Source organism: Rhinoraja longicauda, chromosome 5 (assembly GCF_053455715.1).
Source record: "Rhinoraja longicauda isolate Sanriku21f chromosome 5, sRhiLon1.1, whole genome shotgun sequence".
Taxonomy (NCBI): domain Eukaryota; kingdom Metazoa; phylum Chordata; class Chondrichthyes; order Rajiformes; family Arhynchobatidae; genus Rhinoraja; species Rhinoraja longicauda.
The window spans coordinates 87,935,324-87,961,358 of record NC_135957.1 but is presented as its reverse complement, the minus strand read 5'-3'; the positions used below and the strand labels follow the sequence as shown (position 1 = coordinate 87,961,358).

The following is a 26,035-nucleotide window of genomic DNA, read 5'->3' as shown; positions in this document are numbered from 1 at the left end:
GAACAAGCTGCCAGAGGAGGTAGTTGAGGCTGGGACTATCCCATCGTTTAAGAAACAGTTGGACAGGTACATGGATAGGACAGGTTCGGAGGGTTATGGACCAAGCGCAGGCAAGTGGGACTAGGGTAGCTGGGACATTGTTGGCGAGTTGGGCCGAAGGGCCTGTTTCCACGCTGTATCACCCTATGACACAGTGGAATGTTTTGTGCTATTTATCTTTGAACCATTCACATTTTATTATTACTGTGTCTTTTTCCTTGAGCTAAATTTCAGAACTTCACAGTAATGTCTGGTGGTTTTTCACATGAATAATATCACTGTGTTTGCTTGTCTCCCCAAGATATCTGTCAATCCATGGAAAACGTGGGTATGAATGTAGCTCCACCTTCCACGGTCCCGTTTTCCATCTTTGAAGATGAAGATGATGCTGGTGCTGTAAAGAGGTATTGGAAACAACTTCTTAGAATGCTCGCTGGAAAATGTCTCGCTAGTTGGGTTTGTGTTTTGTTTAAATTATCATTCTTATGTTGCAGCGTACAGAATACTTTGAAGTGTAAACCAATAGATTCAAGACCACTGGGAGAATTCTCTGACAGACAAAGCGTGACCACCAAAGAAAAGGTAAAGATTGTGATTTGCTGCCCGACCAGTTTAAATGTTGGTTAAAATGACGCGATTCCCCAAAGATGAGCTGGAATGCAGCTTGCCTAATTTATCTCCACAGTGATGATGCAATTCAACTGTTCCAACAGCAGAAAGTACATGTGTAGGATGGAACTGCACATGCTGGTTTAAGCTGAAGATAGACACAAAAAGCTGGAGTAACTCAGCCGGACAGGCAGCATCTTTGGAGACAAGGAATGGGTGATGTGTTGATTCAAGAGCATTCTTAGAAGGGTCTTGACCCGAAAGGTCACCCATTCCTTCTCTCCAGAGATGCTGCCAGTCCCGCTGAGTTACTCCAGCACTTTGTGTCTATATTCGGCAGAAAGAACATTACTGCTAACTGAGCCAAACTGATGACAAAGTGCCAGAGCTGGTGAACTGCTGCCTCACAGTGCCAGACACCTATGTCTACTTTATAGAGTTTGGTTCAGAGATACAGGTTGGAAATGGGTCCAAGCTGACCTGCATCATCCGTTCACGCGAGCTCTATGTTATCCCACTTTCTCATCCACTCCCTATACATTAGGGGCAATTTTAGAGGCCAATTAATCTACAAACTCGCACGTCTTTGGGATGTGGGAATGGACCGAGCACCCAGAGGAAACCCACAAGCTCAAGGGAAAATGCAAACTCCTCACAGGCAGAATGGTCAATACTGACCTCTGATGCTGCTTGTGGAGTTTACGATTGTTCTCCCTGTGGCTGTGTGGATACACATTTTCCTCCCACATCCCAAAGGCGTGCGATTTGTGGCTCAAGTGGCCATATTAAGTTGTCCCTGGCAAATGAGTGACTGATGAATTTGGGGAGGAGTTGATCTGAACACGGGGAGAATTTAAGAAAAATCTGATGTAGGAATAGTGCAAACAAGTGGCTGATGGTTTGGACTTGGTGGGTCGAAAGGCTTGTTTCCTAGCTGTGACTTTCACTCATCAGATGTGCAAGAGAGGATATTAATTTTAAAGACACAAAGTATTGGAGTAACTCAGCGGGTCTGGCACTCCTCAACTCGAAACATCACCTATCAATGTTCTCCAGGAATGCTGCCTGACCCATTGGGTTAGTATCTCTGACTCTGTGTCGTTTTGTACACTAACCAGCAACTGCAGTTCTAATGTTTCAGCAATTAATTTTATATCTTTAGATGCTTAGTATAGAACAAATATTGTATGCATCTTGGTCAAGGATGCTTGAACATCACCTGAATAATTCTGTTTAAGTCTTTCATAAATGAAGTAGCAAACTAGCATGTGTAAGATAGAACTGCAGATGCTGGTTTAAATCGAAGGTAGGCACAAAATGCTGGAGTAACTCAGCGGGACACGCAGCATCTCTGGAGAGAAGGAATGGGTGACGTTTTGGGTCAAGACCCTTCTGAAGATGGGTGTTGACCTGAAAAGTCACCCATTCCTTCTCTCCAGGGATGCTGCGTGTCCCGCTGAGTTACTCCAGCATTTTGTGTCTACCTTCGCAAACTAACATGATCATCCTCATATTCCATTTATGATTGTATCTCACCTGTGGTATTCAGTAAATAGTTTCACAACTTTATTGGTATAAACCACTTTATGATGTCATATGGTCATTGTGATATAAAATGTCCCCCACCCCAATGCTGAATAAAGAGTAAAGCATTCAAATCACTCAATGCTGTTTACCACCTTAATGTTTCTTCAGTAAAGGGGATTAGTAATGTGAAAATTGTCCCAATAAACTGGCAGTAATGCCATAATTCAATTGCTGGGAAAGTTGTATGTCATATGTAAATTTTGTTGTTATGTAATTTGCTTTATAAACCAATAATTTTACTTTTCACCAACTTTTTTTCAGGAAATAAATGATCAAGATCAAGCTATTTGGGCAGTGTGTGATAAAACGCTGACGATTTACCCAAATATTACGGAGGATCTTACCTTTGCCACAGCATTAGCATCAACTCCATTCTATGGGGTACCACAGCATCCAAAGCGAGATTCAGAGGAATGTGGTGAAAGTAAGGTCCCCTTTTGTGGTGAAAGTCGACTTTAAGCACTGATTTGTGTACTGCGAACTTGTTTAACTGGGAAAACTATAGCAGAAATGTAGTTACGAAAGTATCAATATTCTTCCAGAAATCACGGAAATTAAAAATGATGAATTCGCCACTCTTCACGGCACGGAAGAGGAACACATTCAACTTGCCAAAGTCAGAAAACTTAGGTAGGAACTTCCAGCACCTAGAGTATACAATTTTTCCTGAAAATATTGAGATTTAGCTTTTTTAAATCATTTGGTTACATTTATTATTCTTTGAATTTTCAGTGTAGATTGCATTGGGAAAATTTTAGAATTGTAATATTTGATAGTTTCATAAATTGCGTGGCCAAAGATGAGGAAAAAAACTTTCTCAATCCAAACAAATTTTATTGGTGCGGTTATTATATATTCTTCCTCCACCAACACCATCCCTTTGTCCCTATCCCCAAACTTTTTTTTTTATACAGTTCAGTCCAGGATCTAGGCTTGGAAGCGGTCAATCACTTATCAGCCCCTGCCTTTGACTATAGCATTAATCGGGATGCATCCAATGAACCGGAACTCTCTGAGGAATTTCAGATGGTTGAGGAGTTGTGCACACTGCCTAGCCATGAAGAATACCCGAACAGTCTCTTACCTGAACAGTCATTTTATTGTCTAGACGAAATGCACTGCAATGACCTCCAGTTTGATGAGGAGCCAAATGAGACTTCAACAGAGCCTGGTAAATCTGAGTGATCACTCATGCTTCCTACAGATGGGGGGGGGGGGGGGGGAGATTTGGGGGAGATGTAACTGCCTTTAACTCCATCAGAATCTATTTCGCTTTCAATGAGCAATGGTGGTAATATATATTTTTTTCTGGGTCCTGTTCTTTCTAACTATTATTAAGCAGTACCCTAAAATACGTCTTTAGTATAAAAATGTTCAAGACATTATAAACAAGGAAGATAGATACAAAATGCTGGAGTAACTCAGGCAGCATCTCTGGATGGAAGGAATGGGTGACGTTTTGGGTCACGACCTTCAGACTGAGAGTCGGGAGCGGGAAACAAGGATATGGAAGGGGAAGGTGTGAAAACGAGAGATCAAAAAGGATGAAAATTAATGAAAATGTAGAATAGATCATTGTTAGCTGGGGGATGGTGACAATGAGGCATACAAAGTAAAATTTAATCAGGAGGGCAGTCAAAGCAGTCAAAGAACTGACTTTTCATTTCTGGGGTTCATTTTGGACACATTTGCCAATAATTGGTTTCATTCAAAATAGCAATATGAGCAGCACGGTGGCGTAGCAGTAGAGCTACTGCCTTACAGCACCAGAGACCCGGGTTTGATCCTGACTATGGGTTCTTATCTGTACGGACTTTGTACGTTCTCTCCTTGACCTGCGTGGGGTTTCTCTGAGATCGTCCGTTTCCTTCCACACTCCAAAGATGTACAGATTTGTTAGTTAATTGATTTGGTATATTAAAAATTGTAAATTGTCCTAAGTGTGTGTAAGACTAGTGCTATTGTGTGGAGATCGCTAGTCGGTGCAGACTCGGTGGGCCGAAGGGTCTGTTTCCACGCTGAATCTGTAAACTAAGCAGCACTGCAGAGCTCAGCGTGTACTGGGAGTTCAGTGATGCTTTATCATTTTAAGATTTTACATCTATAAAATAATGGAGAAAGAAGTGACTAAAATTGAAAAATGCTGGAAATACACGTGTGAATGGCAGGAGGCAGAGAAACGTGGTGCACTTTGGCATGAGGGACTTCCTGTTTGTCAATAAACCCTGCTACTCAGTGACCTGGAGTGTTTTCACCTGAACGTCTGAGAGTGCTAACATTTTGTTTGGAAATAAAGCATATTTACTCTGTGATTCTTGAATATATATCACCAGTAACATGTCGTGTTGTTAATCTACAACTGTGTACTGTACTATTAATAAATACCTGTTGCTTCTCTTCAGTGTCAACTCCATTTCAGGCTCCTGTTGGCCATTCTGTACTGGCTCTGGCCCTCACTTGGGGGTTGCTAAATTATCAGCTCAGATAGCGTGAAAATAAATTCAATACATTGAGATATTATTTTAGACTTGCTAGAAATTTGAATTTGTCATTGTCTTTTTGTCCAGCCTACCAATGTCTTTGCTTGCAAATGTCGGTGTGCCATCTATGTATCACAGTGAAATATGTATGTGCGTTTGAGAACATTGTCATATCGTTTTCTATTCCAATTGTTTGAGTAATGTGGCAGCTCTTAGTACTGTGAAACATTATTATCAAAAGGCATCTATGCAAAACCGAATGTTTGAAATATGTTTGTTTCTTCAGTTCACCCCATTACTTCCTCAGTCTTTAAGTATGCTTAAAATGCTTGCTATCTTTAAGTAACTGCGTATTTTTCTGAATGTTAACCCATTTAATAATCTCTTTAGATAATATTGACCATTGATGGTTTTTTGGTCTTTAAATATCACCCATACCTTTTCTTGCCTCAAGTCTACAAATGTTTTAAGCTTTAATAAAATGTTGCTTGGGCATTGTATGTAATCAACTATATTACACTATTATTGCACTACACCATACTTTTGGCACGTCATCCTAGAGAGACCTTTCACCGCCCTAAGTTTAGTTTAGAGATACAGCGCGGAAACAGGCCCTTCGGCCCACCGAGTCCGCACCAACCAACGATCCTGCACATTAACACTATCCTACACACACACACACTAGGGACAATTTACATTTACACCAAGCCAATCATATTACAAACCTGTATGTTTTTGGAGTGTGAGAAAATCTCAGAAAACCCACACGGTCATGGGGAGAACGTACAAATTCTGTACAGACAGCACCTATAGTCGGGATCGAACCTGGGTCTCTGGTGCTGTAAGCGCTGTAAGGCAGCAACTCCACCCCTGCGCTACGGTGTCGCCCCAGATCACCAGCTACCTGCATCAGAACTCATTCCAGTGTGGTCTCTGCATACAAGTGACTATCTGGAACCGTGTAACAGATCAATAGGTGTTGTGATCCAACCTCCAGGGTTATCAGGCGTCCAAGCCACAACTGAAAAGTAAATTGTTGAATGTTTTGATTTTCTCAATCAAAGATATCTCTTAATTAAAAAGCTCCTTCGCACATGCAAAGATTGGACTCCATGAAGTGTCCATTTCAATGGGGTTCCCTGGCTGCACCGATAGCATAGTGGAAGACGTTGCTAGTCTGTGCACTCCCCTGAGACGGTCTTAAGCATTTGCCCAGTGGGAACGGGATATTGTCCAACAGAATAAAGGGCATCTAGATGAAAGATCTGCTTTGTGATCTTTGGGTGGAATAGGTCATTGCCTCTCAATATTTTTTTCATCTGAAGGGTGCAGTGTTACTTTAGGAATTTTTGGAATCCATGAATGTCAGGTAATGAATGCCACAGTGGTTATGGGCGATTTCAATATGCAGGTAGACTGGGAAAATCAGGTTGGTTCTAGACCCCAAGAAAGGGAGTTTGGAGAGTGCCGAGATGGATTCTTAGAGCAGCTTGTACTAGAGCCTACCAGAGAGATGGCAATTCTGCATTTAGTGTTGACCAATGAACCAGATTTAATAAGGGAACTCAAAGTAAAGGAACTGCTAGGAGGTAGTGACAATATAATAAGTTTTAATCTGCAATTTGAGAGGGAGAAAGTTAAATCGGAAGTGTCAGTGTTGCAGTTGAACAAAGGATTATGAAGGCATGAAAGAGGAGCTGACCAGGGTCGACTGGAAAGGGATCCTAGCAGGAATGATGGTGGAACAGCAATGGCAGGAATTTTTGGGCATAATCCAGAAGATGCAGGATCATTTCATTCCAAAGAGGAAGAAAGATTCTAAGGGGAGTAAGAGGCAACCGTGGCTGACAAGGGAAATTAGGGATGGAATAAAACAAAAAGAAAAGGTGTATAACATAGCGAAGGGCAGCGGGAAACCAGAGGATTGGGAAACTTTCAAAGGACAACAGCAGGTAACAAATGGGTAATACAGGCTGAAAAGATGTAGTACGAGGGGAAGCTGGCCAAGAATATAAAGAAGGATAGTAAACGCTTATTTTCGTATGTTAAGAGAAAAAGATTAGTAAAGACAAATGTGGGTCCCTTGAAGGCAGATACGGGTGAAATTATTATGGGGAACAAGGAAATGGCAGAAGAGTTGAACAGGTACTTTGGATCTGTCTTCACTAAGGGAGACACAAACAATCTCCCAGATGTACTAGAGGATAGAGGTTCCAGGGAGACAGAGGAACTGAAAGAACTTTGCATTAGGCGAGAAATAGTATTGGGTAGACTGATGGGACTGAAGGCTGATAAACCCCCAGGGGCTGATGGTCTGCATTCCAAGGTACTCAAGGAGGTGGCTCTAGAAATCGTGGACACATTGGTGATCATTTTCCAATGTTTTATAGATTTAGGATCAGTTCCTGTTGTTTGGAGGGTAGCTAATGTTATCCCACTTTTCAAGAAAGGAGCAAGAGAGTCCAGTTAGGTGGGGAAGATGCTGGAGTCAATTTTTAAAGAAGTAATAATGGCACATTTCAATAGCAGTAAAGGATTGGTCCAAGTCAGCATGGATTTATGATGGGGAAATCCTGCTTGATTAATCGTCTGTAATTTTTTGAGGATATGACAAGTAAAATGGATGAAGGAGAGCCAGTGGATGTAGTGTATCTGGACTTTCAGAAAGCCTTTGATAAGATCCCACACAGGAGATTAGTGGGCAAACTTAGAGCACATGGTATTGGGGGTAGGGTATTGACATGGATAGAGAATTGGTTGGCATACAGGAAACAAAGAGTAGAAATAAATGGGTCCCTGTCAGAATGGGAGGCAGTGATGAGTGGAGTGCCGGTGCAGGGTCTGCAACTATTTACAATATATATTAATGATTTAGATATAATCTCAGGAGAGAAGGAATGGGTGATGTTTCGGGTCGAGACCCTTCTTCAGATTTTGTGAATAAATACCTTCGATTTGTACCAGCATCTGCAGTTATTTTCTTACACTTAATGATTTAGATGATGGAATTAAATGTAACACTAGCTAATTTGCAGATTACACAAAGCTGGGTGGCAGTGTGAACTGTGAAAAGGAAGCTAGGAGGTTGCAGGGTGACTTGGACAGGTTGAATGAGTGGGCAGATGCAGTATAATGTAGATAAATGTGAGATTATCCACTTTAGCGGCAGGAACAAGGAGGCAGATTATTATCTCAATGATTTCAGATTAGGAAAAAGGGACGTGCAACGAGACCTGGTGTCCTTGTACACCAGTCACTGAAAGTAAACATGCAGGCAGTGAAGAATATTAATGGCATGTTGGATTCCATAACAAGAGGATTTGAGTACAGGAGTAAAGAGGTCCTACTGCAGTTGTACAGGGCCCTGGTGAGGCCACATCTGAAGTATTGTGTGCAGTTCTAGTTTCCTAATTTGATGAAGGACATCCTTGCTATTGAGGCAGTGCAGTGTAGGTTCACCAGGCTAATCCCCGGGATGGCGGGACTGTCATTTGATGAAAGACTGGGCTTGTATTCACTGGAGTTTAAAAGGATGAGGGGATCTTATGGAAACATGAAATTATAAAAGGACTGGACAAGGTAGATGCAGGAAAAATGTTCCCAATGTTGGGGGAGTCTAGAACCAGGGGCTACAGTGTAAGAATAAAGGGGAGGCTATTTAAAACTGAGATGAGAAAAATAAAATCACCCAGAGAGTTGTGAATTTGTGGAATCCTCTGCAACAGAGGTTAATGGAGGCCAATTCACTGGATGAATTTGAAAGAGTTAGATAGAGCTCTAGGAGCTAGTGGAATCAAGGGATATGGGGAGAAGGCAGGCACGGGTTACTGATTGTGGATGATCAACCATGATCACAATGAATGGCGGTGCTGGCTCGAAGGGCCAAATGGCCTCCTCCACCTATTTTCTATGAAGCTCTTTAGTCATGATTTTGACTGTACCAATGTGACCAAAACCGTACCATTTTATACTGATTCAAATTAATTATAAAATCATAACTGATTTTCTATCTGTCTTTCTAGGTGTAATCATTAGAAATCCTTGGAATAAGGATCTTATTAGAGAACTTCTGTCAAATCTAAGCAAACCATTGAGTTCCTACTCTTCTTTTATGACTTGGGAGGCCAACTTGCCTGCTGTCAAGCCAAAAACCAACCTTCGCTTGGGTAAGAGTCAAGAGTGTATGGATTGTCTTATGTATCGACAGCGGAACAATTAAATTCTTATTTTGCGGCATGATAAGTCAAGAAGAGTTGAGTGTTATATGCCCTGAAACAGAGCGATTAAATTCTTACTTGCAACAGCACAACAGATATGTGAACATAGTACTGGGAAAAAAACATAATGAACAATAAAAAAATGTTCAATATATTTATATGTAAAACAAACAGACAAATAATCAGTAATAGTGTAAAGTCAAAAATAATGTCCCCATGTCAAATGCAATAATACGCAGATATATATATATATATATATATATATATATATATAAAAAATAATTGCACATCTACAACCACCTTGCTCCATTCTCTTCTTTCTATCCCCAAGTCCTTCTTTTCCCTTTAATACACTCTTTCCCCCTCCCCCAGGTTCCTCTTCCACCCATATCCCTCCTTCTGGCTCCACATTTCACTCCTATTCTCTCATTATAAGACCTTTTGAATCCATTTCACGTCAAGCCTTTGACACCTTCTTCATCCATCGGCCAATCACCCCCTGCATGTACCCATCTATCACTTGCCAAGCTTTGTTCCGTTCATATATCTCTTTTCCAGTTTGCTCTCCCACCTCACACTTCATCAGCCTGAGGAAGGGTCCTGAACCAAACACCCTTTCCATCACAGATGCTGTATGACTCACTGATTCCTCCAGCACTTTGTGTTTTGTTAAAGATTCCAGCATCTGCAAGTTCTTGTATCTCTGAAACAATTGGTGACTACCAGAATGTTAAAACCCATGTTTAGTGTAAGGAAATTGTTATCTTGATTCATTCAGATTGTGGGACACTGATTTCTAACGGTCATAGTGTGAAAACTTCGGCCCAACTTGCCCACACCGGCCAACATATCCCAGCTACACTGGTCCCACCTCCCTGTGTTTGATCCATATCCCTCTAAACCTGTCCTATCCATGTACCTTTCTAACTGTTACTTAGATGTTGGGACGGTTCCACCTCAACCACCTCCTCTAACAGCTTGTTCCATAGACCCGCCTCCCTTTGTGTGAAATTGTCAATAAACCATTCAATTCTAGATCATTTCGGGAAGGATAAGGCAATTTTCCATGTCCTGTGAATGTAAAAGAATCAAAATAAGGGAGAAGTACGGTAGCTAAAAGATGTTGGTGGGAAGGTGGTGGTGTGAAAATATGGGTTCTATGATTCCTATAAGTTATCTGCTTACTATCCCTCATAGAATATGAATATAACAAATATAGCATTAAATTTGCTTCAATAAATTGTAGTGTTGAGATCTTCACACTATTGAAAGAGTGCCACTGCCCAATGCCAGTGTTTCTCTTCAACCTATTTTAATTGAATATATGTTTACCACCGATTTTCAGACAACTGTTGATCCAACACCTCTAATCCGGACTACATTATGAGAGGCCATTTGAAATCAGCCAGAAAGGCTCTGGAACCAAGGGTGCCGGAAAATCAGTGGTGGACCTGGATTGCTAGATTTTAGTCTCTTTCTTTGTATGTCAAGATTTTATCTGGTGGTAAATTTTCTGTGCAGTACGTGTAAGAATACTTTTTATCCCCCCACCTCCAACGTCTCTTTGCATTTAGGAAATGAAATGTACCAGGTTTCATATTTACTCGGAGAGGGCTCCTATGCTCATGTCTATCAAGCTACACTCTTGGATATGAATAACCTGTCTGATGTGAAAACCCAACACAAAGTGAGCTTAAAAGTGAGTCAAAATAGTTTATTACAATCTTAGTTTCTTCGCAATAGAAATTAGATTGGATTTAGTTTGACTTGAGTTTTGGTACTTTCAATGCCCTTACTTCCTCTTGTGTTCCTGGATTAACAGGAATATGCCCCAGACTAGTATTTTTGGTTCTAATGTAATGTCCTGTAATGGGGGATTTCAATATGCAGGTACACTGGGAAAATCAGGTTGATTGTGGACCCCAAGAAAGGGAGTTTATAGGGGGCACCTGAGATGGATTCTTAGAGCAGCTTGTACTGGAGCCTACCAGAGAGAAGGCAATTCTGGATTTAGTGTTGTCCAATGAACCAGATTTAATAAGGGAACTCAGGGTAAAGAGACCACTTGGTGGTAGTGACCATAATATGATTAGTTTTGCAATTTGAGATGGAGAAGGTTAAATCAGAAGTGTCAGTGTTGCAGTTGAAGAAAGAGGACTACGAAGGCATGAGAGAGGAGCTGGCCAAGGTCGACTGGAAAAGGATCCTAGCAGGAATGATGGTGGAACAGCAATGGCAGAAAATTTTGGGCATAATCCAGAAGATGCAGGATCATTTCATTCCAAAGAGGAAGAAAGATTCTAAGGGGAGTAAGAGGCAACCGTAGCTGACAAGGGAAATTAGGGATGGAATAAAACTAAAAGGAAAGATGTATAACATAGCAAAGAGTAGCGGGAAGCCAGAGGATTGGGAAACTTTCAAAGGACAACAGCAGGTAACAAAAAGGGCAAGACGGGGTGAAAAGATGAAGTACATGGGTAAGCTGGCCAAGAATATAAAGAAGGATACTAAAAGCTTCTTTAGGTATGTTAAGAGAAAAAGATTAGTAAAGACAAATGTGCGTCCCTTGAAGGCAGAAACAGGTGAAATTATTATGGGTAACAAGGAAATGGCAGAAGAGTTGAACAGGTACTTCGGATCTGTCTTCACTAAGGAAGACACAAACAATCTCCCAGATGTACTGGAGGACGGAGGATCTAGGGAGACAGAGGAACTGAAAGAAATTTGCATTAGGCGAGAAAGAGTATTGGGCAGACTGATGGGACTGAAGGCTGATCAATCCCCAGGGTACTCAAGGAGGTGGCTCGAGAAATCGTGGAAGCATTGGTGATCATTTTCCAATGTTCAATTGATTCAGGATCAGTTCCTATGGATTGGAGGGTAGCTAATGTTATCCCACTTTTCAAGAAAGGAGCGAGAGAGAAAATGGGGAATTATAGACCAGTTAGCCTGACATCGGTGGTGGGGAAGATGCTGGAGTCAATTATTAAAGAGGTAATAATGGCACATTTGGATAGCAGTAAAAGGATAAGTCCGTCAGCATGGATTTATGAAGGGGAAATCCTGCTTGGCTAATCTTCTGGAATTTTTTGAGGATGTGACAAGTAAAATGGATGAAGGAGAGCCAGTGGATGTAGTGTATCTAGACTTTCAGAAAGCCTTTGATAATGTTCCACATGGGAGATTGGTGAGCAAAAGTAGAGCACATGGTATTGGGGGTAGGGTGTTGACATGGTAGAGAATTGGTTGGCAGACAGGAAGTAAAGAGTAGGAGTAAACGGGTCATTTTCAGAATGGCAGGCAGTGGCGAGTGGAGTGCCGCAAGGCTCAGTGCTGGGGCCGCAACTGTTTACAATATATATTAATGATTTGGATGATGGAATTAGAAGTAACACAAGTAAGTTTGCAGATGTCACAAAGCTGGGTGGCAATGTGAACTGCGAAGAGGATGTTAGGAGGTTACAGGGTGACTTGGACAGGTTGAGTGAGTGGGTAAATGCATGCCAGATGCAGAATAATGTAGATAAATGTGAGGTTATCCACTTTGGCGGCAAAAAAAAGAGGCAGATTATTATCTCAATGGTGTCAGATTAGGTAATGGGGAAGTTCAACGAGACCTGGGTGTCCCTGTACACTAGTCACTCAAAGTAAGCGTGTAGGTACAGCAGACAGTGAAGAAAGCTAATGGCATGTTGGCCTTCATAACGAGAGGATTTGAGTATTGGAGCAATGTGGTGAGACACAATGTGGTGGAGCATTGTGTGCAGTTTTGGTCTCCTAATTTGAGGAAGGATGTCATTGCTATTGAGTCAGAGCAGCGTAGGTTCACGAGGTTAATCCCTGGGATGGCAGGACTGTCATGTGAGGAAAGATTGGAAAGACTGGGCTTGTGTTCACTGGAGTTTAGATGAGAGGGGATCTTATAGAGATGTATAAAATTATAAAAGGACTGGATAAGCTAGGTGCAGGAAAAATATTCCCAATGTTGGGGCAGTCCAGAACCAGGGGCCACAGTCTAAGAATAAAGGGGAGGCCATTTAAAACTGAGGCGAGAAGAATTTCTTTCACCCAGAGAGTTGTGAATTTGTGGAATTCTCTGCCACAGAAGGCAGTGGAGGCCAATTCACTGGATGAATTTAAAAGAGAGTTTGATAGAGCTCTAGGGGCTAGTGGAACCAAGGGATATGGGGAGAAGGCAGGCACAGGTTACTGATTGTGGACGATCAGCCATGATCACAATGAATGGCGGTGCTGGCTCGAAGGGCCAAATGGCCTGCTCCTGCACCTATATTTTGTGTCTATAGACAAAATGCTGGAATAACTCAGCGGAACAGGCAGTATCTCTGGAGAGAAGGAATGGGTGACGTTTCGGGTCGAGACCCTTCTTCAGACATGATGTGGATATTCTTGGCTCGATTTTAAAGTCTGTAGAAAATTCTGAGAATAATATTCTAGAGAAGAATAAATACTAGTAGACTTTAGGAGGACCATCGCTCTGCCTCCACAGATGCTGTTTGACCAACTGAGTTCCTCCAGCAGTTGTTTGCTTCAGGTTGATAGTTCAGGCAATACAGGATCAGTGATTTATAAATGAACACTGAACGTACAAAATAAATTATTCTGATCCTTGATAGACAACTGGTTAGGAGGGGAAGCAAGAGATTTGCCAGAAGGATTGAACTGTTTGGAACAAATTCAAAGACTTATTTGCCAAAAGAATAGGATGCTAAGAAACCAATTCCTGAGTCTGAAGAAGTGTATCGACCCGAAACGTCACCTATTTCTTTTTTCCAGAGATGCAGCCTGGCCCGCTAAGTTACTCCAGCATTTTGTGTCTATCTTTGATGGAAACATGTTCCCAATGTTGCAGGGGTCCAGAACAAGGGGACCAGTTTAAGAATAAGGGGTAGGCCATTTAGAACGGAGATGAGGAAAAACTTTTTCAGTCAGAGAGTTGTGAATCTGTGGAATTCTCTGCCTCAGAAGGCAGTGGGGGCCAATTCTCTGAATGCATTCAAGAGAGAGCTAGATAGAATAGAGCTCTTGAGGATAGCGGAGTCAGGGGGTATGGGGAGAAGGCAGAAACGGGGTACTGAGTAAGAATGATCAGCCATGATCATATTGAATGGCGGTGCTGGCTCGAAGGGCTGAATGGCCTACTCCTGCACCTTTTGTACTATTGTCTATAAATCCATATTTGCAATTCCTTACCAAACACATTCAAAGCCTTTTGCAGAAATGATGGGAGGTGTAATGATCAAATGACAGCCTCCTCCTGTACTGTATGATTCTGCAACAAACACTATATCTGAGAATTGCTGGACCCTGTGGACCAAGAAAGCCTTCTTGCTTTCAATAGACAATATGTGCAGGAGTAGGCCATTCGGCCCTTCGAGCCAGCACTGGCATTCAATGTGATCATGGCTGATCATTCACAATCAGTTCCTGCCTTCTCCCCATACCCCTTGACAATCTTTAAGAGCTCTATCTAGCTCTCTCTTGAAAGCATCCAGAGAATTGGCCTCCACAGCCTTCTGAAGCAGTGAATTCCACAGATTTACAACTCTCTGACTGAAAAAGTTTTTCCTCATCTCTGTTCTAAATGGCCTACCCCTTATTCTTAAACTGTGGCCCCTGGTTCTGGACTCTCCCAACATTGGGAACATGTTTCCTGCCTCTAACGTTTCCAATCCCTTAATAATCTTATATGTTTCAATAAGATCCCCACTCAGCCTTCTAAATTCCAGTGTATGCAAGCCTAGTCGCTCCAGTCTTTCAACCTATGACAGTCCTGCCATTCCGGGAATTAACCTAGTGAACCTACGCTGCATGCCCTCAATTGCAAGAATATTCTTCCTCAAATTTGGAGACCAAAACTGCACACAGTACTCCAGGTGCTGTCTCACTAGGGCCCTGTACAACTGCAGAAGGACCTCTTTGCTCTTATACTCAACTCCTCTTGTTATGAAGGCCAACATTCCATTGGCTTTCTTCACTGCCTGCTGTACCTGCATGCTTCCTTTCAGTGACTGGTGCACTAGGACACCCAGATCTCGTTGTATGTCCTCTTTTCCTAACTTGACACCATTCAGATAATAATCTGCCTTCCTATTCTTACCACCAAAGTGGATAACCCCACATTAAACTGCATCTGTCATGCATCCGTCCACTCACACAACCTGTCCAAGTCACCCTGCAACCTCATAGCATCTTCCTCACAGTTCACACTGCCACCCAGCTTTGAGTCATCTGCAAATTTGCTAATGTTACTATTAATCCCTTCATCCAAGTCATTAATGTATATTGTAAATAGCTGCAGTCCCAGCACAGAGTTTGCAGTACCCCACTAGGCACTGCCTGTCATTCTGAAAGGGACCCATTTATCCCCACTCTTTGCTTTCTGTCTGCCAACCAATTTTCTGCCCATGTCAGTACCCTACCCCCAATACCATGTACTCTAATTTTGCCCACTTATCTCCTATGTGGGACCTTTTCCAAGGCTTTCTGAAAGTCAAGGTTTCAGATGTGAATAGACAAAGGAAACATTTCCTTTTTGAATTTTGATTTAACCGTGTGATTTTATTTTTAAGTGCTAAAGTTTTTTTTAACTGCCTTCCAGGTTCAAAAAATATCCAGTCCCTGGGAATTCTACATCAACACTCAGCTAAGGGAGAGATTGAAGTCTAAGTTTTGCAATCTCTACAACAACATCAACTCTGGACATTTCTTCCAGAATGGCTGTATTTTGGTTGGAGAGCTGTATAGTTTTGGCACTTTGCTGGTATTTGTTTTATATCTGCATTTAGTTAAGTTTAGAGATACAGCGCGGAAACGGGCCCTTTCGGCCCACCGAGTCCGCGCCGACCAGCGATCCCCGCACACTAACACTATCCTACACCCACTAGGGACAATTTTTACATTTACCAAGCCAATTAACCCACATACCTGTACGTATTTGGAGTGTGGGCAGAAACAGAAGATCTTGGAGAAAACACGGGGAGAACGTACAAACTCCGTACAGACAGCACCCTTAGTCGGGCTGGAACCCGGGTCTCCAGCGCTGCATTCGCTGTTAGGCAGCAACTCTACCGCTGCGTCACTGTGCCGCCCTATTTATTGTTCTGAGAAAACCATCCTTGGGTAAAAATGTAATGTAAAGATCTACCAATGTCATGATTCGGTGCACATTCTAGTAACTCTAATGTCTTGATTTGCTGAATAATAGTTCACAGCAGGTGGAGCTGATCTTCAGAGTTCCAGCAATCTGCGTGTAATCCTGAACTTTGGTACTGCCCGCGTGGATCTTGCATTTTGCTCCCTGTTACCATATGCACTCTCTCTGCTTTTCACCCGCATGCCACGGATGTATTGGTGGGTTAATTACGTTGGATCTTGCCCAGAGTAGAGGAATGGAGAACCAGAGGACATAAGTTTAAGGGGAAGGGGGAAAGATTTAATAAGAACCTGAGGGGTAAATACTTTTATCAATTCTACAGTATTCGAGTTCTATGGAGAAATTATAGGAAGGTTTTCTTCATATAGATAAAGATCAAACTCGTTACTAAGTCCTCCTCAGTGGCTGTTTGGAATTTAGATCCTGGTGCCACCTGCTTCAAGATAAAGGCATAAGTCTGTTCCAGGTTTACTGTTGTCACCATGGTTTACGGCAGAATGGTAAACAGATAGTTGTGGCTCTGGAGATCCTCGCATAGACTGGACCCCACCAAGTCTTTTATTTTTTTTAATGATTCACCTTTTGAGATACAGGCATTGCTGGGAAGTCCACCATTTAAGCCCATACCCACGTGTTCTAGGAAGGTTGAAGGCCACCTATTATCTTGAACTGCTGCAGTCCTCCTTGTGAAGGTGTGAATAATCACAATGATTATTCAATCGGGAATTCCAGGATTTACTTCAGGAACAGCGTCATATCTTTAACTCGTAGAGTTAAACAGCACAGAAGCCGGCCCTTTGATCCACCTTATCCATGCCAACCAAGTAGCACACTGGTCTAGTCCCATGTGCTTGCATTTGGCCTATATTCCTCCAAACCCTTCCTATCATATACCCTTCCAAATGTCTTCAAAGATGTAATTGTATCTACTTCCTGGCACTTATTCCAGATATGAACTACCCTCTGAGTGAAAAAGTAGACACAAAAAGCTGGAATGACTCAGCGGGTCAGGTAGCATCTCTGGAGAGGTGGAATGGGTGACGTTTCGAGACGAGACCCTTCTTCAGACTGATGTCAGGGGAGGGGGCAGGAGATAGATAGAGCTCTTAAGGATAGCGGTCAGGGGGTATGGGGAGAAGGCAGGAACGGGGTACGGATTGAGAATGATCAGCCATGATCACATTGAATGGCGGTGCTGGCTCGAAGGGCCGAATGGCCTCCTCCTGCTCCTATTGTCTATAGTCCTTCGATTTAAACCAGCATCTGCAGTTTTCTTTCCTACTCTGAGTGAAAAGGTTGTCCCTGAAGTCCCTGCTAAATCTCTGTTCTCATGGTATGTGAGCAGAAGTTGATGGGATCCCCCAGTGCCTGCTGCCTTTGTCCTTTATGCAATTTATTTATAGGGAAAATGTCTATATAGAGTTTAACAAAGACAAAAGACAAAATGTCTTGTTTTAGAGATCAGGGAAGATAAGAACAACAGGCTGTTGACATTGTTATCCTTATTAATTAACTTGAACAAACAGAAGTAACTCTTTTATTGAAAAGAAACACAGTAGGTTTAATTATTTTCTTTGATTTTTAGAATGCAGCCAATCTGTATAAAACTCTTGTTGAAAAAACAATGCCTCAGCCTCTGGTGATCTACTTTGCCATCCACATCCTCTTTATCGTGGAACAGCTGCACAATATTGGACTAATTCACGGAGATATAAAACCTGACAATTTTATCCTCGGAGAAAGGTTTGTATTGGCAATTTTTTCCTGATAATTACCTTTATTTTGGCGACTTGGGTAAAAGAAACAAGCAATTGAACCTAATGGTTATTGGTCCTTAAATGCTGGCTCAGGAAATGAATGGATACTGCTCGGCATTGTAATGGTACTTGCCCACTGGATACCATGAAAATTCATAGAAACATAGAAAATAGATGCAGGAGTAGACCCTTCAAGCCGCCATTCAATATGATCATGATGATCATCCAAAATCAGTACCCCGTTCCAGCTTTTTCCCTTGATTCCCTTAGCCCTAAGAGCTAAATCTAGCTCTCTCTTGAAAACATCCAGTGAATTGGCCTCCACTGCCTTCTGTGGCAGAGAATTCCACAGATTCACAACTCTCTGGGTGAAAAAGTATTTCCTCATCACAGTCCTAAATGCCCTACCCCTTATTCTTAAATTGTGACCCCTGGTACTGGACTCCCCCAACATCGGGAACATGTTTCCAGCATCTACGCTGTCCAATCCTCTTAAGAATTTTATGTTTCTATAAGATCCCCTCTCATCCTTCTAAATTCCAGCGAATACAAGCGCAGTCAACCCATTCTTTCATCATATTTCAGTCTCGCCATCCCAGGAATTAACCTGGTGAACCTAAGCTGCACTCCCTCAATAGCAATAATATCCTTCCTCAAATTAGGAGACCAAAATTGCACACAATACTCCAGGTGCGGTCTCACCAGGGCCCTGTACAACTGCAGTATTACCTCCTCGTTCCTATACTCAAATCCCCTCGCAATGAAGGCCAACATGCCATCGGATTTCTTCACTGCCTGTTGTACCTGTATGCTTACTTTCAGTGACTGATGTACAAGCACACCCAAGCCTCTCGCTGCTCCCCCTCTGTGTAGCAACATACAAGCACACCCAAGTCTCATTGCACCTCCCCTTCTCCTAATCTGACACTATTCAGATAATCTGCCTTCCTGAGCTGGCCACCAAAGTGGATAACCTCACATTTATTCACATTATTATACTGCATCTGCCCACTTACCAATAGTCAATTCTGAAAAGGACCCATTAATTCCTTCTCCCTGCTTTCTGTTCCTACTCTTTGCTTCCTGTAATGGGAAAGTAGATCATTCGTGCCCAGGTGTGTGGACCTGAAGCACATGTTAGGATGTGTCTCTTTGGCAAGAAGCATTCTGCCATGTGGAAATTAAATTGGGATAACTATCACGTGCTTCTTTTCACCAAAGAACTGGGCGGCGTGGTGGCGCAGCGGTATATTTACTGCCTTACAGCGCCAGAGACTCGGGTTCAATCCTGACTACTAGTGCTGTCTGAACAGACCTGTGTGGGTTTTTTCCGGGTGCTCCGGTTTCCTCCCACATTCTAAAGACATTCAGGTTTGTAGGGTAATTGGCTATGGTAAAATTGTAAAATGTCCCTAGTGTGTGTGGGATAGTGTTAATGCACGGGGATCGCTGGTCGGGGCAACTCCAACAACCTCTGCAAAGTTGCACCAGTGATGGAACTTCTGTGCCAGGCTGCAACTGCAAATCTGCCCTAATGATGATTTGTTTCTCTTTTACCAGCATAGCTCCCACTTTTGTTTTTAAACTTCACATTAAATAGATTTTGTTAAAGATACAGTAATTGCCTTTTGCATAAAGTGGACTGTTTAGTTTCGAGATACAGCGTGGAAACTGTCCCTTCGGCCCACCGAGTCCGCACCGATCAGCAATCACCCTGTACACTAGCACTATTCAACACACTAGTGACAATACGGAGGCCAATCAACCTATAAACCTGCACATCTATGGAAAGTGGGAGGAAACTAGAGGACCCAGAGAAAACCCACACAGGTCACAGGGAGAACATACAAACTGTACAGACAGCACCCGAGGTCAGGATGCAACCAGGGTCTCTGGCACTGAGGCAGCAACTCTCCCGCTGCGTCACTGTTCCCCCTGGTAGAGACGTTTGATGCAATGGTATATCCAGTGAACCAGTGAATGGTCATTTTTAATTCTCCATATTTTGATATGTTATTTTAAATGCTAAATAGAATATTCCATGTTCACTATAGGTTCCTGGACAGTGCGGCCGCCAGTGTTGATGATAGCTTGTCACAGGGATTGACTTTGATTGACTTTGGTCAAAGCATAGACATGAACTTGTTCCCCAAAAACGCAGTTTTTGTTGAAAATTGTAAGACGTCAGGCTTCCAGTGCATCGAAATGCTGTCAGAGAAACCATGGACCTTCCAGGTACGTCACACATCTATAATAATAATAAGCATTTATTTTATATAGCGCCTTATCAGGTGCTCAAAGCGCTTTACATAAACAATCATAACATAAAAACAAACAGACAAACTATCCTAACGGAAAAGCGGCGAATAAACAACGCCAGCGTCCTCTCACATCAGGGTCCGGCAGTAGACAACAAAAAGCACAGGACACACAGATACAATTTTTACACAAACAGCCATCACAGTGATTGCTCTAGGCACACCCTCACTGTGATGGAAGGCAAAGAAAAATCTTATCTCCTCCTCATTCTTCTCCCGTGGTGCCACGAGGTGATCGAGGCTCCCAACTTTTTGAAACCCCCACCGGGCGATGGAAAGTCCCAGGGCCGAGCCGAGCAGGCCGATGAAAGTCCTGAGCCCCCACTGGGCGATGGAAAGTCCCAGGGCCGAGCCGAGCAGGCCGATGAAAGTCCTGAGCCCCCACCGGGCGATGGAAAGTGCTGCGGCCGGGCCACGCAGGGCGATGAAGGGCCTGCGAGCGGGTCGATCATACCTCGCACTTCGGGGCGGTCGAAGCTGCTACGGCTGGAGCTCCCAAAAACCGGTCGCCAGCCAGGGACCTGCGAGCTCCCGATGTTGTGGTCTGCAGGGCCCACGGCCGAAGCCTCCGAGATGGTAAGTCCAGGTCCTGCGACCGGAGTCTTCAAGGTCGATCCCAGCTGGAGGCCGCCGACTCCACGATGTTAGGCCGTAGCGCGAACGGAGATACGACACGGTAAAGGTCGCATCTCCGTTGAGGAAGAGATTAGAAAAAAGGTTTCCCCCCCCCCACATACACAGAGTTAAAAATAGAACAAAACGCACATTAAACGATGACAATAGACAAAAAAACAAAAAAAAGACAGACTGCCGGTGAGCCGCAGCTGCAGAACACAGCCACGCCCCTTTTTTTTGGGGATGTCTTTGCCCATTCTTGAGCAAGTCTTACATCACTTAGATAGACCCTTTGGCCCAACTTGCCTATGCCAACCAGGATGCCCCAACTACACTAGTTCCATTTGCCTGTGTTTGGCCCATTTCCCTCTAAAACTGTCCAAATGTCTTTTAAATGCTATTATAGTATCTACCTTAACTACATCCTCTGGCAGCTTGTTCTAAAAACCTAGTGAAAAGGTTTCCCCTCAGGTTCCTATTAAATCTTTGCTCTCTCACCTTAAACCTATGTCCCCTTGTTCTTCATTCCCCTACTCAGGATGAATGCACAGTCTTTTACCCAATCTATTCCCCTCATGATTTTATACATCTCTATATCACTCCAGGGCCTCCTGTGTTCCAAGGGATAATGTCCTAGCCTGTCTAACCTTTCCCTATAGCTCAGGCCCTCCGATTCCTGGCACTATCCTCATAAATCTTCTCCGCCCCCTTTCCAACTTAATGACGTCCTTCCTAAAGCAGGGTGACCAAAACTGAACACAATACTCCCAAAGTAGCCTCACCAAAGTCTTGTACAACTGTTACATAACGTCCCAACTTCTGTATTTTCCTTGCCTGACTGAAGACCAGAGTGCCTTCATTATAATCCGTTAAAGCTGTTCAATAATCATTGTGAGACATAAGTGGTTTGCCATGACCTGTTATTTGGAGATTTATGTTCAATATCTAATCTACCCTTTGAGATGTAATTAATATACAATAAACAATGGTTTGTCTAATGTCCTGTGACAGCCAGCTAATGAATGTTTGTGCATACCTTTAGGCAGACTACTTTGGAATTGCTGCCACCGTTTATTGCCTTCTCTTTGGCACGTATTTAAAACTAAAGAAGGAAAATGGTGTCTGGAAGGTCAATGCCAAGTTTAAGAGGTCAGTTTTGTGTTTGTCGCTAACCTGTGATCGGTATCTCTCAATGCCCATGCTAGTGTCCAGGCTCTTTGATTCAGACAACTCAAAGCTTGTTCCTCCGTTGTTTCAGAGGTCATCACGCAGATGTGTGGAAGCGTTTCTTTGACACCTTGGTGTACATCCCCAGTTGCCAGAGTCTGCCATCTCTTCAGGGTCTGCGTGAGGAACTGGTCTCCCTCTTCAAGGAGCAGTACTCAAAAAAACTGAAGTCACTGCGCCAGAGGTTCATGGTGCTCTTACTGGAGAAGAAGTCTTCACAAAGAAGATCATAAATGAACATGGCTGTAAATCTTTGTGTAAATAGAGCTTTGTAAGAATTTAATTCCTGGTTTGTTTGTTATTTCATTATTCAGAATTGTGGAATTATAGATTAAAATTTTGGTCCCAATATTCCATTCCAAGATGAGGCTTTCCTTTCTTGGACATCCAGGATGTCCTCTTTCTTCAGTAAATCTGCTTGTGCAGGGATACCTCAGCCATGCCTCCTGTATGTACTGCAATCTTCCCTCTTGCTCTCCGTCCCTCAGATGGAACAAGGATGGAGTTTCCCTGGTCCTCAACTTTCACCCCACCAGCCTCCACATCCAACACATCATTCTCTAACATTTCTACCACCTTCATTAAAGCTGAGGCTCTATAAGGCACTGGTCAGATCACATTTCATGTACCTGTACTCACTGGAGTTCAGAAGGATGAGGGGGGGATCTCATTGAAACTTACTGAATCGTGAAAGGCCTGGATAGAGTGGAGGTGGAGAGGATGTTTCCACAAGTGGGAGAGTCCAGGGCCAAAGGCCACAGCCTCAAAATAAAAGGATGTACCTTTAGAAAGATGAGATGGGATTTCTTTAGTCAGAGGGTGGTGAATCTGGAATTTATTGCCACAGACAGCTGTGGAACGCCAAGTCAATGGATATTGTTATGGTGCTGATTGACAGATTCCTGATTAGAATAGAATAGAATTCCTTGATTGTCGTTGCAACAGGTACAACAAAATTAAAAATAGCAATCCTGACAGTGCGTAACACGAAAAGTAAAACATATATGCAATAAATGCAAAACAAATAAATACAAAAGTTTTAACAGTGTGACCTAGTGCAGAAAGTAGTGTTCAGTTCTCGTATCTCGTATGGCCCTGGGGTAAAAACTGTTCTTGAGTCTGTTTGTTCGGGATTTGATCGACCTGAAACGTCGACCAGAGGGCAGAAGAACAAACAGACGGTGGCCGGGGTGGGATGGGTCTTTTATTATTTTGCCTGCTCTGCTGAGGCAGCGTAGGCTGAACAGGTGCCCCAGGGAGGGCAGTGAGCAGCCGATGATCTTCTGGGCCGTCGTGATGACCCTCTGAAGGACCTTCCTGTCCTTTCCTGAGCAGCTGGCATACCATGTGGTTATACAGTATGCCAGCACACTCTCGATGGAGCAGCGATAGAAGGACATCATGAGCTTCTCCTGCAGGTTGGTCTTCCTGAGGATCCTCAGGAAGTGGAGTCTCTGCTGTGCCTTCTTCACTGTGGTAATGGTGTTGGTAGACCAGGTAAGATTGTTGAAAGGCTGGAGCAATTAGGCTTGTATACACTGGAATTTAGAAGGGTGAGGGGGGATCTTATTGAAACATAAGATAATTAGGGGATTGGACACATTAGAGGCAGGAAACATGTTCACAATGTTGGGGGAGTCCAGAACAAGGGGCCACAGTTTAAGAATAAGGGGTAGGCCATTTAGAACGGAGATGAGGAAGAACTTTTTCAGTCAGAGAGTGGTGAAGGTGTGGAATTCTCTGCCTCAGAAGGCAGTGGAGGCCAGTTCGTTGCATGCTTTCAAGAGAGAGCTCTTAAGGATAGCGGAGTGAGGGGGTATGGGGAGAAGGCAGGAACGGGGTACTGATTGAGAGTGATCAGCCATGATCGCATTGAATGGCGGTGCTGGCTCGAAGGGCTGAATGGACTACTCCTGCACCTATTGTCTAAGATCCTCTGCGATGTGCGTACCCAGGAACCTGAAAGCAGGTACCCTTTCCACACAGACCCCATTGATGTAGAGTGGGTCGTGTTCTGCACTGGTTTTCCTGTAATCTATTATAAGTTCCTTTGTTTTGGAGGAGTTCAGGACAAGATTGTTCACTGAACACCATGCTGCCAGCCTTTGGATTTCATCCCTGTAGGCTGTCTCATCTCCTCCTGAGATGAGTCCAACCACAGTCGTGTCATCCGCGAACTTAATGATGGTGTTGGTGGGATGGGTGGGGGCGCAGTCGTGAGTGTAGAGGGAGTAAAGGATGGGGCTCAACACACAGCCCTGTGGTGAGCCGGTGCTCAGTGTAATGGTGGAGGAGAGGTGAGGGCCTATTTTGACGGTCTGGGGGCGGTTGGTCAGGAAGTCCTTGATCCATTGGCAGATGGTTTGGGAAAATCCAAGGTCAGAAAGTTTGGTGACCAGTCTGCTCGGGATGACTGTGTTAAAGGCAGAGCTGAAGTCTAGGAAAAGCATCCTCACATAGCTCCCCTGGTGTTCAAGGTGGGTCAGTGCAGTGTGAAGAGCAGTGGCGATGGCATCCCCTGTAGACCTATTTGCTCTAGGCAAACTGGTATGGGTCGAAGGTGGGTGGGAGGCTGGCTTTGATGTGCTGCAGGACCAGTCTCTCGAAGCACTTTGTGAGTGCTACCGGACGGTAGTCGTTAAGGCCGCTGATGACAGACTTTTTCGGCAGTGGGATGATTGTGGCGGACTTCAGGCAGGGAGGGATGGTGGATTTTGAAAGGGACAGGTTGAAGATTTTTGTGAAGACCTCAGATAATTGGTCTGCACATTCCTTCAGCACTCTTCTCGTCACACCATCGGGGCCTGCAGCTTTCCTGGGATTCACTGCTCTGAGCACGCGCTTAACATCATACTCCTGCACAGTGAAGATGTGGCTGTCAGGTGCTGGAGAGGGTGTTATGTCTGCCACTGCAGCTTTCACCTCGAAACGAGCAAAGAAACAGTTAAGTTCCTCTGCCAGCGAGGCGTCGCCGTCGGCAGTCGTGCGGTTGATGGTCTTGTAGTTGGTGATGTGCTGGATGCCTTGCCACACCCGCCGTGTGTCATTGTTGGTAAAGTGGTCCTCAATCTTCCTCTTGTAGGACGCTTTGGCATCCTTGATGCCTCTCTTCAGGTTGGTTCTAGCAGCACTTTATAGAGCTCTATCACTAGACCTGAAGGCGGTGTTACGGTCCTTGAGGAGAGACCTGACATCCTTTGTCACCCAGGGCTTCTGATTGGGATACAACCGGATACGTTTGTCGACAGTGACATTGTCAACACAGTTTTGAATGTAGCAGAGTACAGTTGATGTGTACTCCTCCAAGTCCTGATCCTCAAAAATATCCCAGTTGGTCCTTTTGAAGCAATCCTGCAGCTGCGAGGAAGCTCCTTCAGGCCATGTCTTAAGTCTTTATGGTGGCTGGAGCTTTCCTCCTGAGTGGGGTGTATGCTGGAGTTAAGAATATGGACAGGTGATCTGACTGCCCTAGGTGTGGTAGTGGTGCTGACCTGAAACCCTTCTTAATGTTTGAATAAACCTTGTCTAGTGTGTTTTTTCCCCTGGTAGTACATCTTATGTGTTGTTCAAATTTCGGGAGAACTGTCTGTAAGGGTGTCAGGAGTTATGGGGAGAAGGCAGCAGAATGAGAGGGAAGGATAGATCGCCCGTGATTGTGCGTATTCCTGGTCTCGTTATGATTTTGTGCACCTCAAAGATCACCCCTCATCCTCCTGCATCCCAAGGAATAGATTCCCAGCCTACTCAACCTCTCCCGAAAGCTCATCTCTTGTGTCCTGGCAACATCCTTGTTTGCCCAATCTATTTCTCTCATGATTTTGTACACATCTATAAGATCATCCCTCATCCTCCTGCAGAGAGCCAAACGTGTAAACACTCACTGTGTTGCATTTAGAGTCACATAGTTCATAAGTGTTAGGAGCAGAATTAGGCCATTCGGCCCATCAAATCTACTCTGCCATTCAATCATGGCTGATCTATCTTTCCCTCTCAACCCCATTCTCCTGCCTCC

At 43.6% G+C, this 26,035-nt stretch overlaps 1 protein-coding gene across 3 annotated transcripts in view; it reads left to right on the top strand.

The window, feature by feature from the left end:
* Positions 1 to 22,530, top strand: part of bub1 (BUB1 mitotic checkpoint serine/threonine kinase) — a 74,675-nt gene extending 52,145 nt beyond the window's left edge. For 2 of the 3 annotated variants that reach the window (XM_078400276.1, XM_078400278.1), the window contains 12 exons: positions 341 to 443; positions 534 to 621; positions 2,497 to 2,659; positions 2,778 to 2,865; positions 3,150 to 3,406; positions 8,738 to 8,881; positions 10,507 to 10,631; positions 15,552 to 15,713; positions 17,692 to 17,849; positions 19,918 to 20,098; positions 21,839 to 21,945; positions 22,055 to 22,530. In XM_078400276.1, the coding sequence (XP_078256402.1) occupies positions 341 to 443; positions 534 to 621; positions 2,497 to 2,659; positions 2,778 to 2,865; positions 3,150 to 3,406; positions 8,738 to 8,881; positions 10,507 to 10,631; positions 15,552 to 15,713; positions 17,692 to 17,849; positions 19,918 to 20,098; positions 21,839 to 21,945; positions 22,055 to 22,256 (1,778 nt within the window). In that variant the 3' untranslated portion in view covers positions 22,257 to 22,530. The remainder of the gene's footprint in view (positions 1 to 340; positions 444 to 533; positions 622 to 2,496; positions 2,660 to 2,777; positions 2,866 to 3,149; positions 3,407 to 8,737; positions 8,882 to 10,506; positions 10,632 to 15,551; positions 15,714 to 17,691; positions 17,850 to 19,917; positions 20,099 to 21,838; positions 21,946 to 22,054) is intronic. The other variant, XM_078400277.1, reaches the window with a different exon arrangement.
* Positions 22,531 to 26,035: the final 3,505 nt, after the last annotated feature.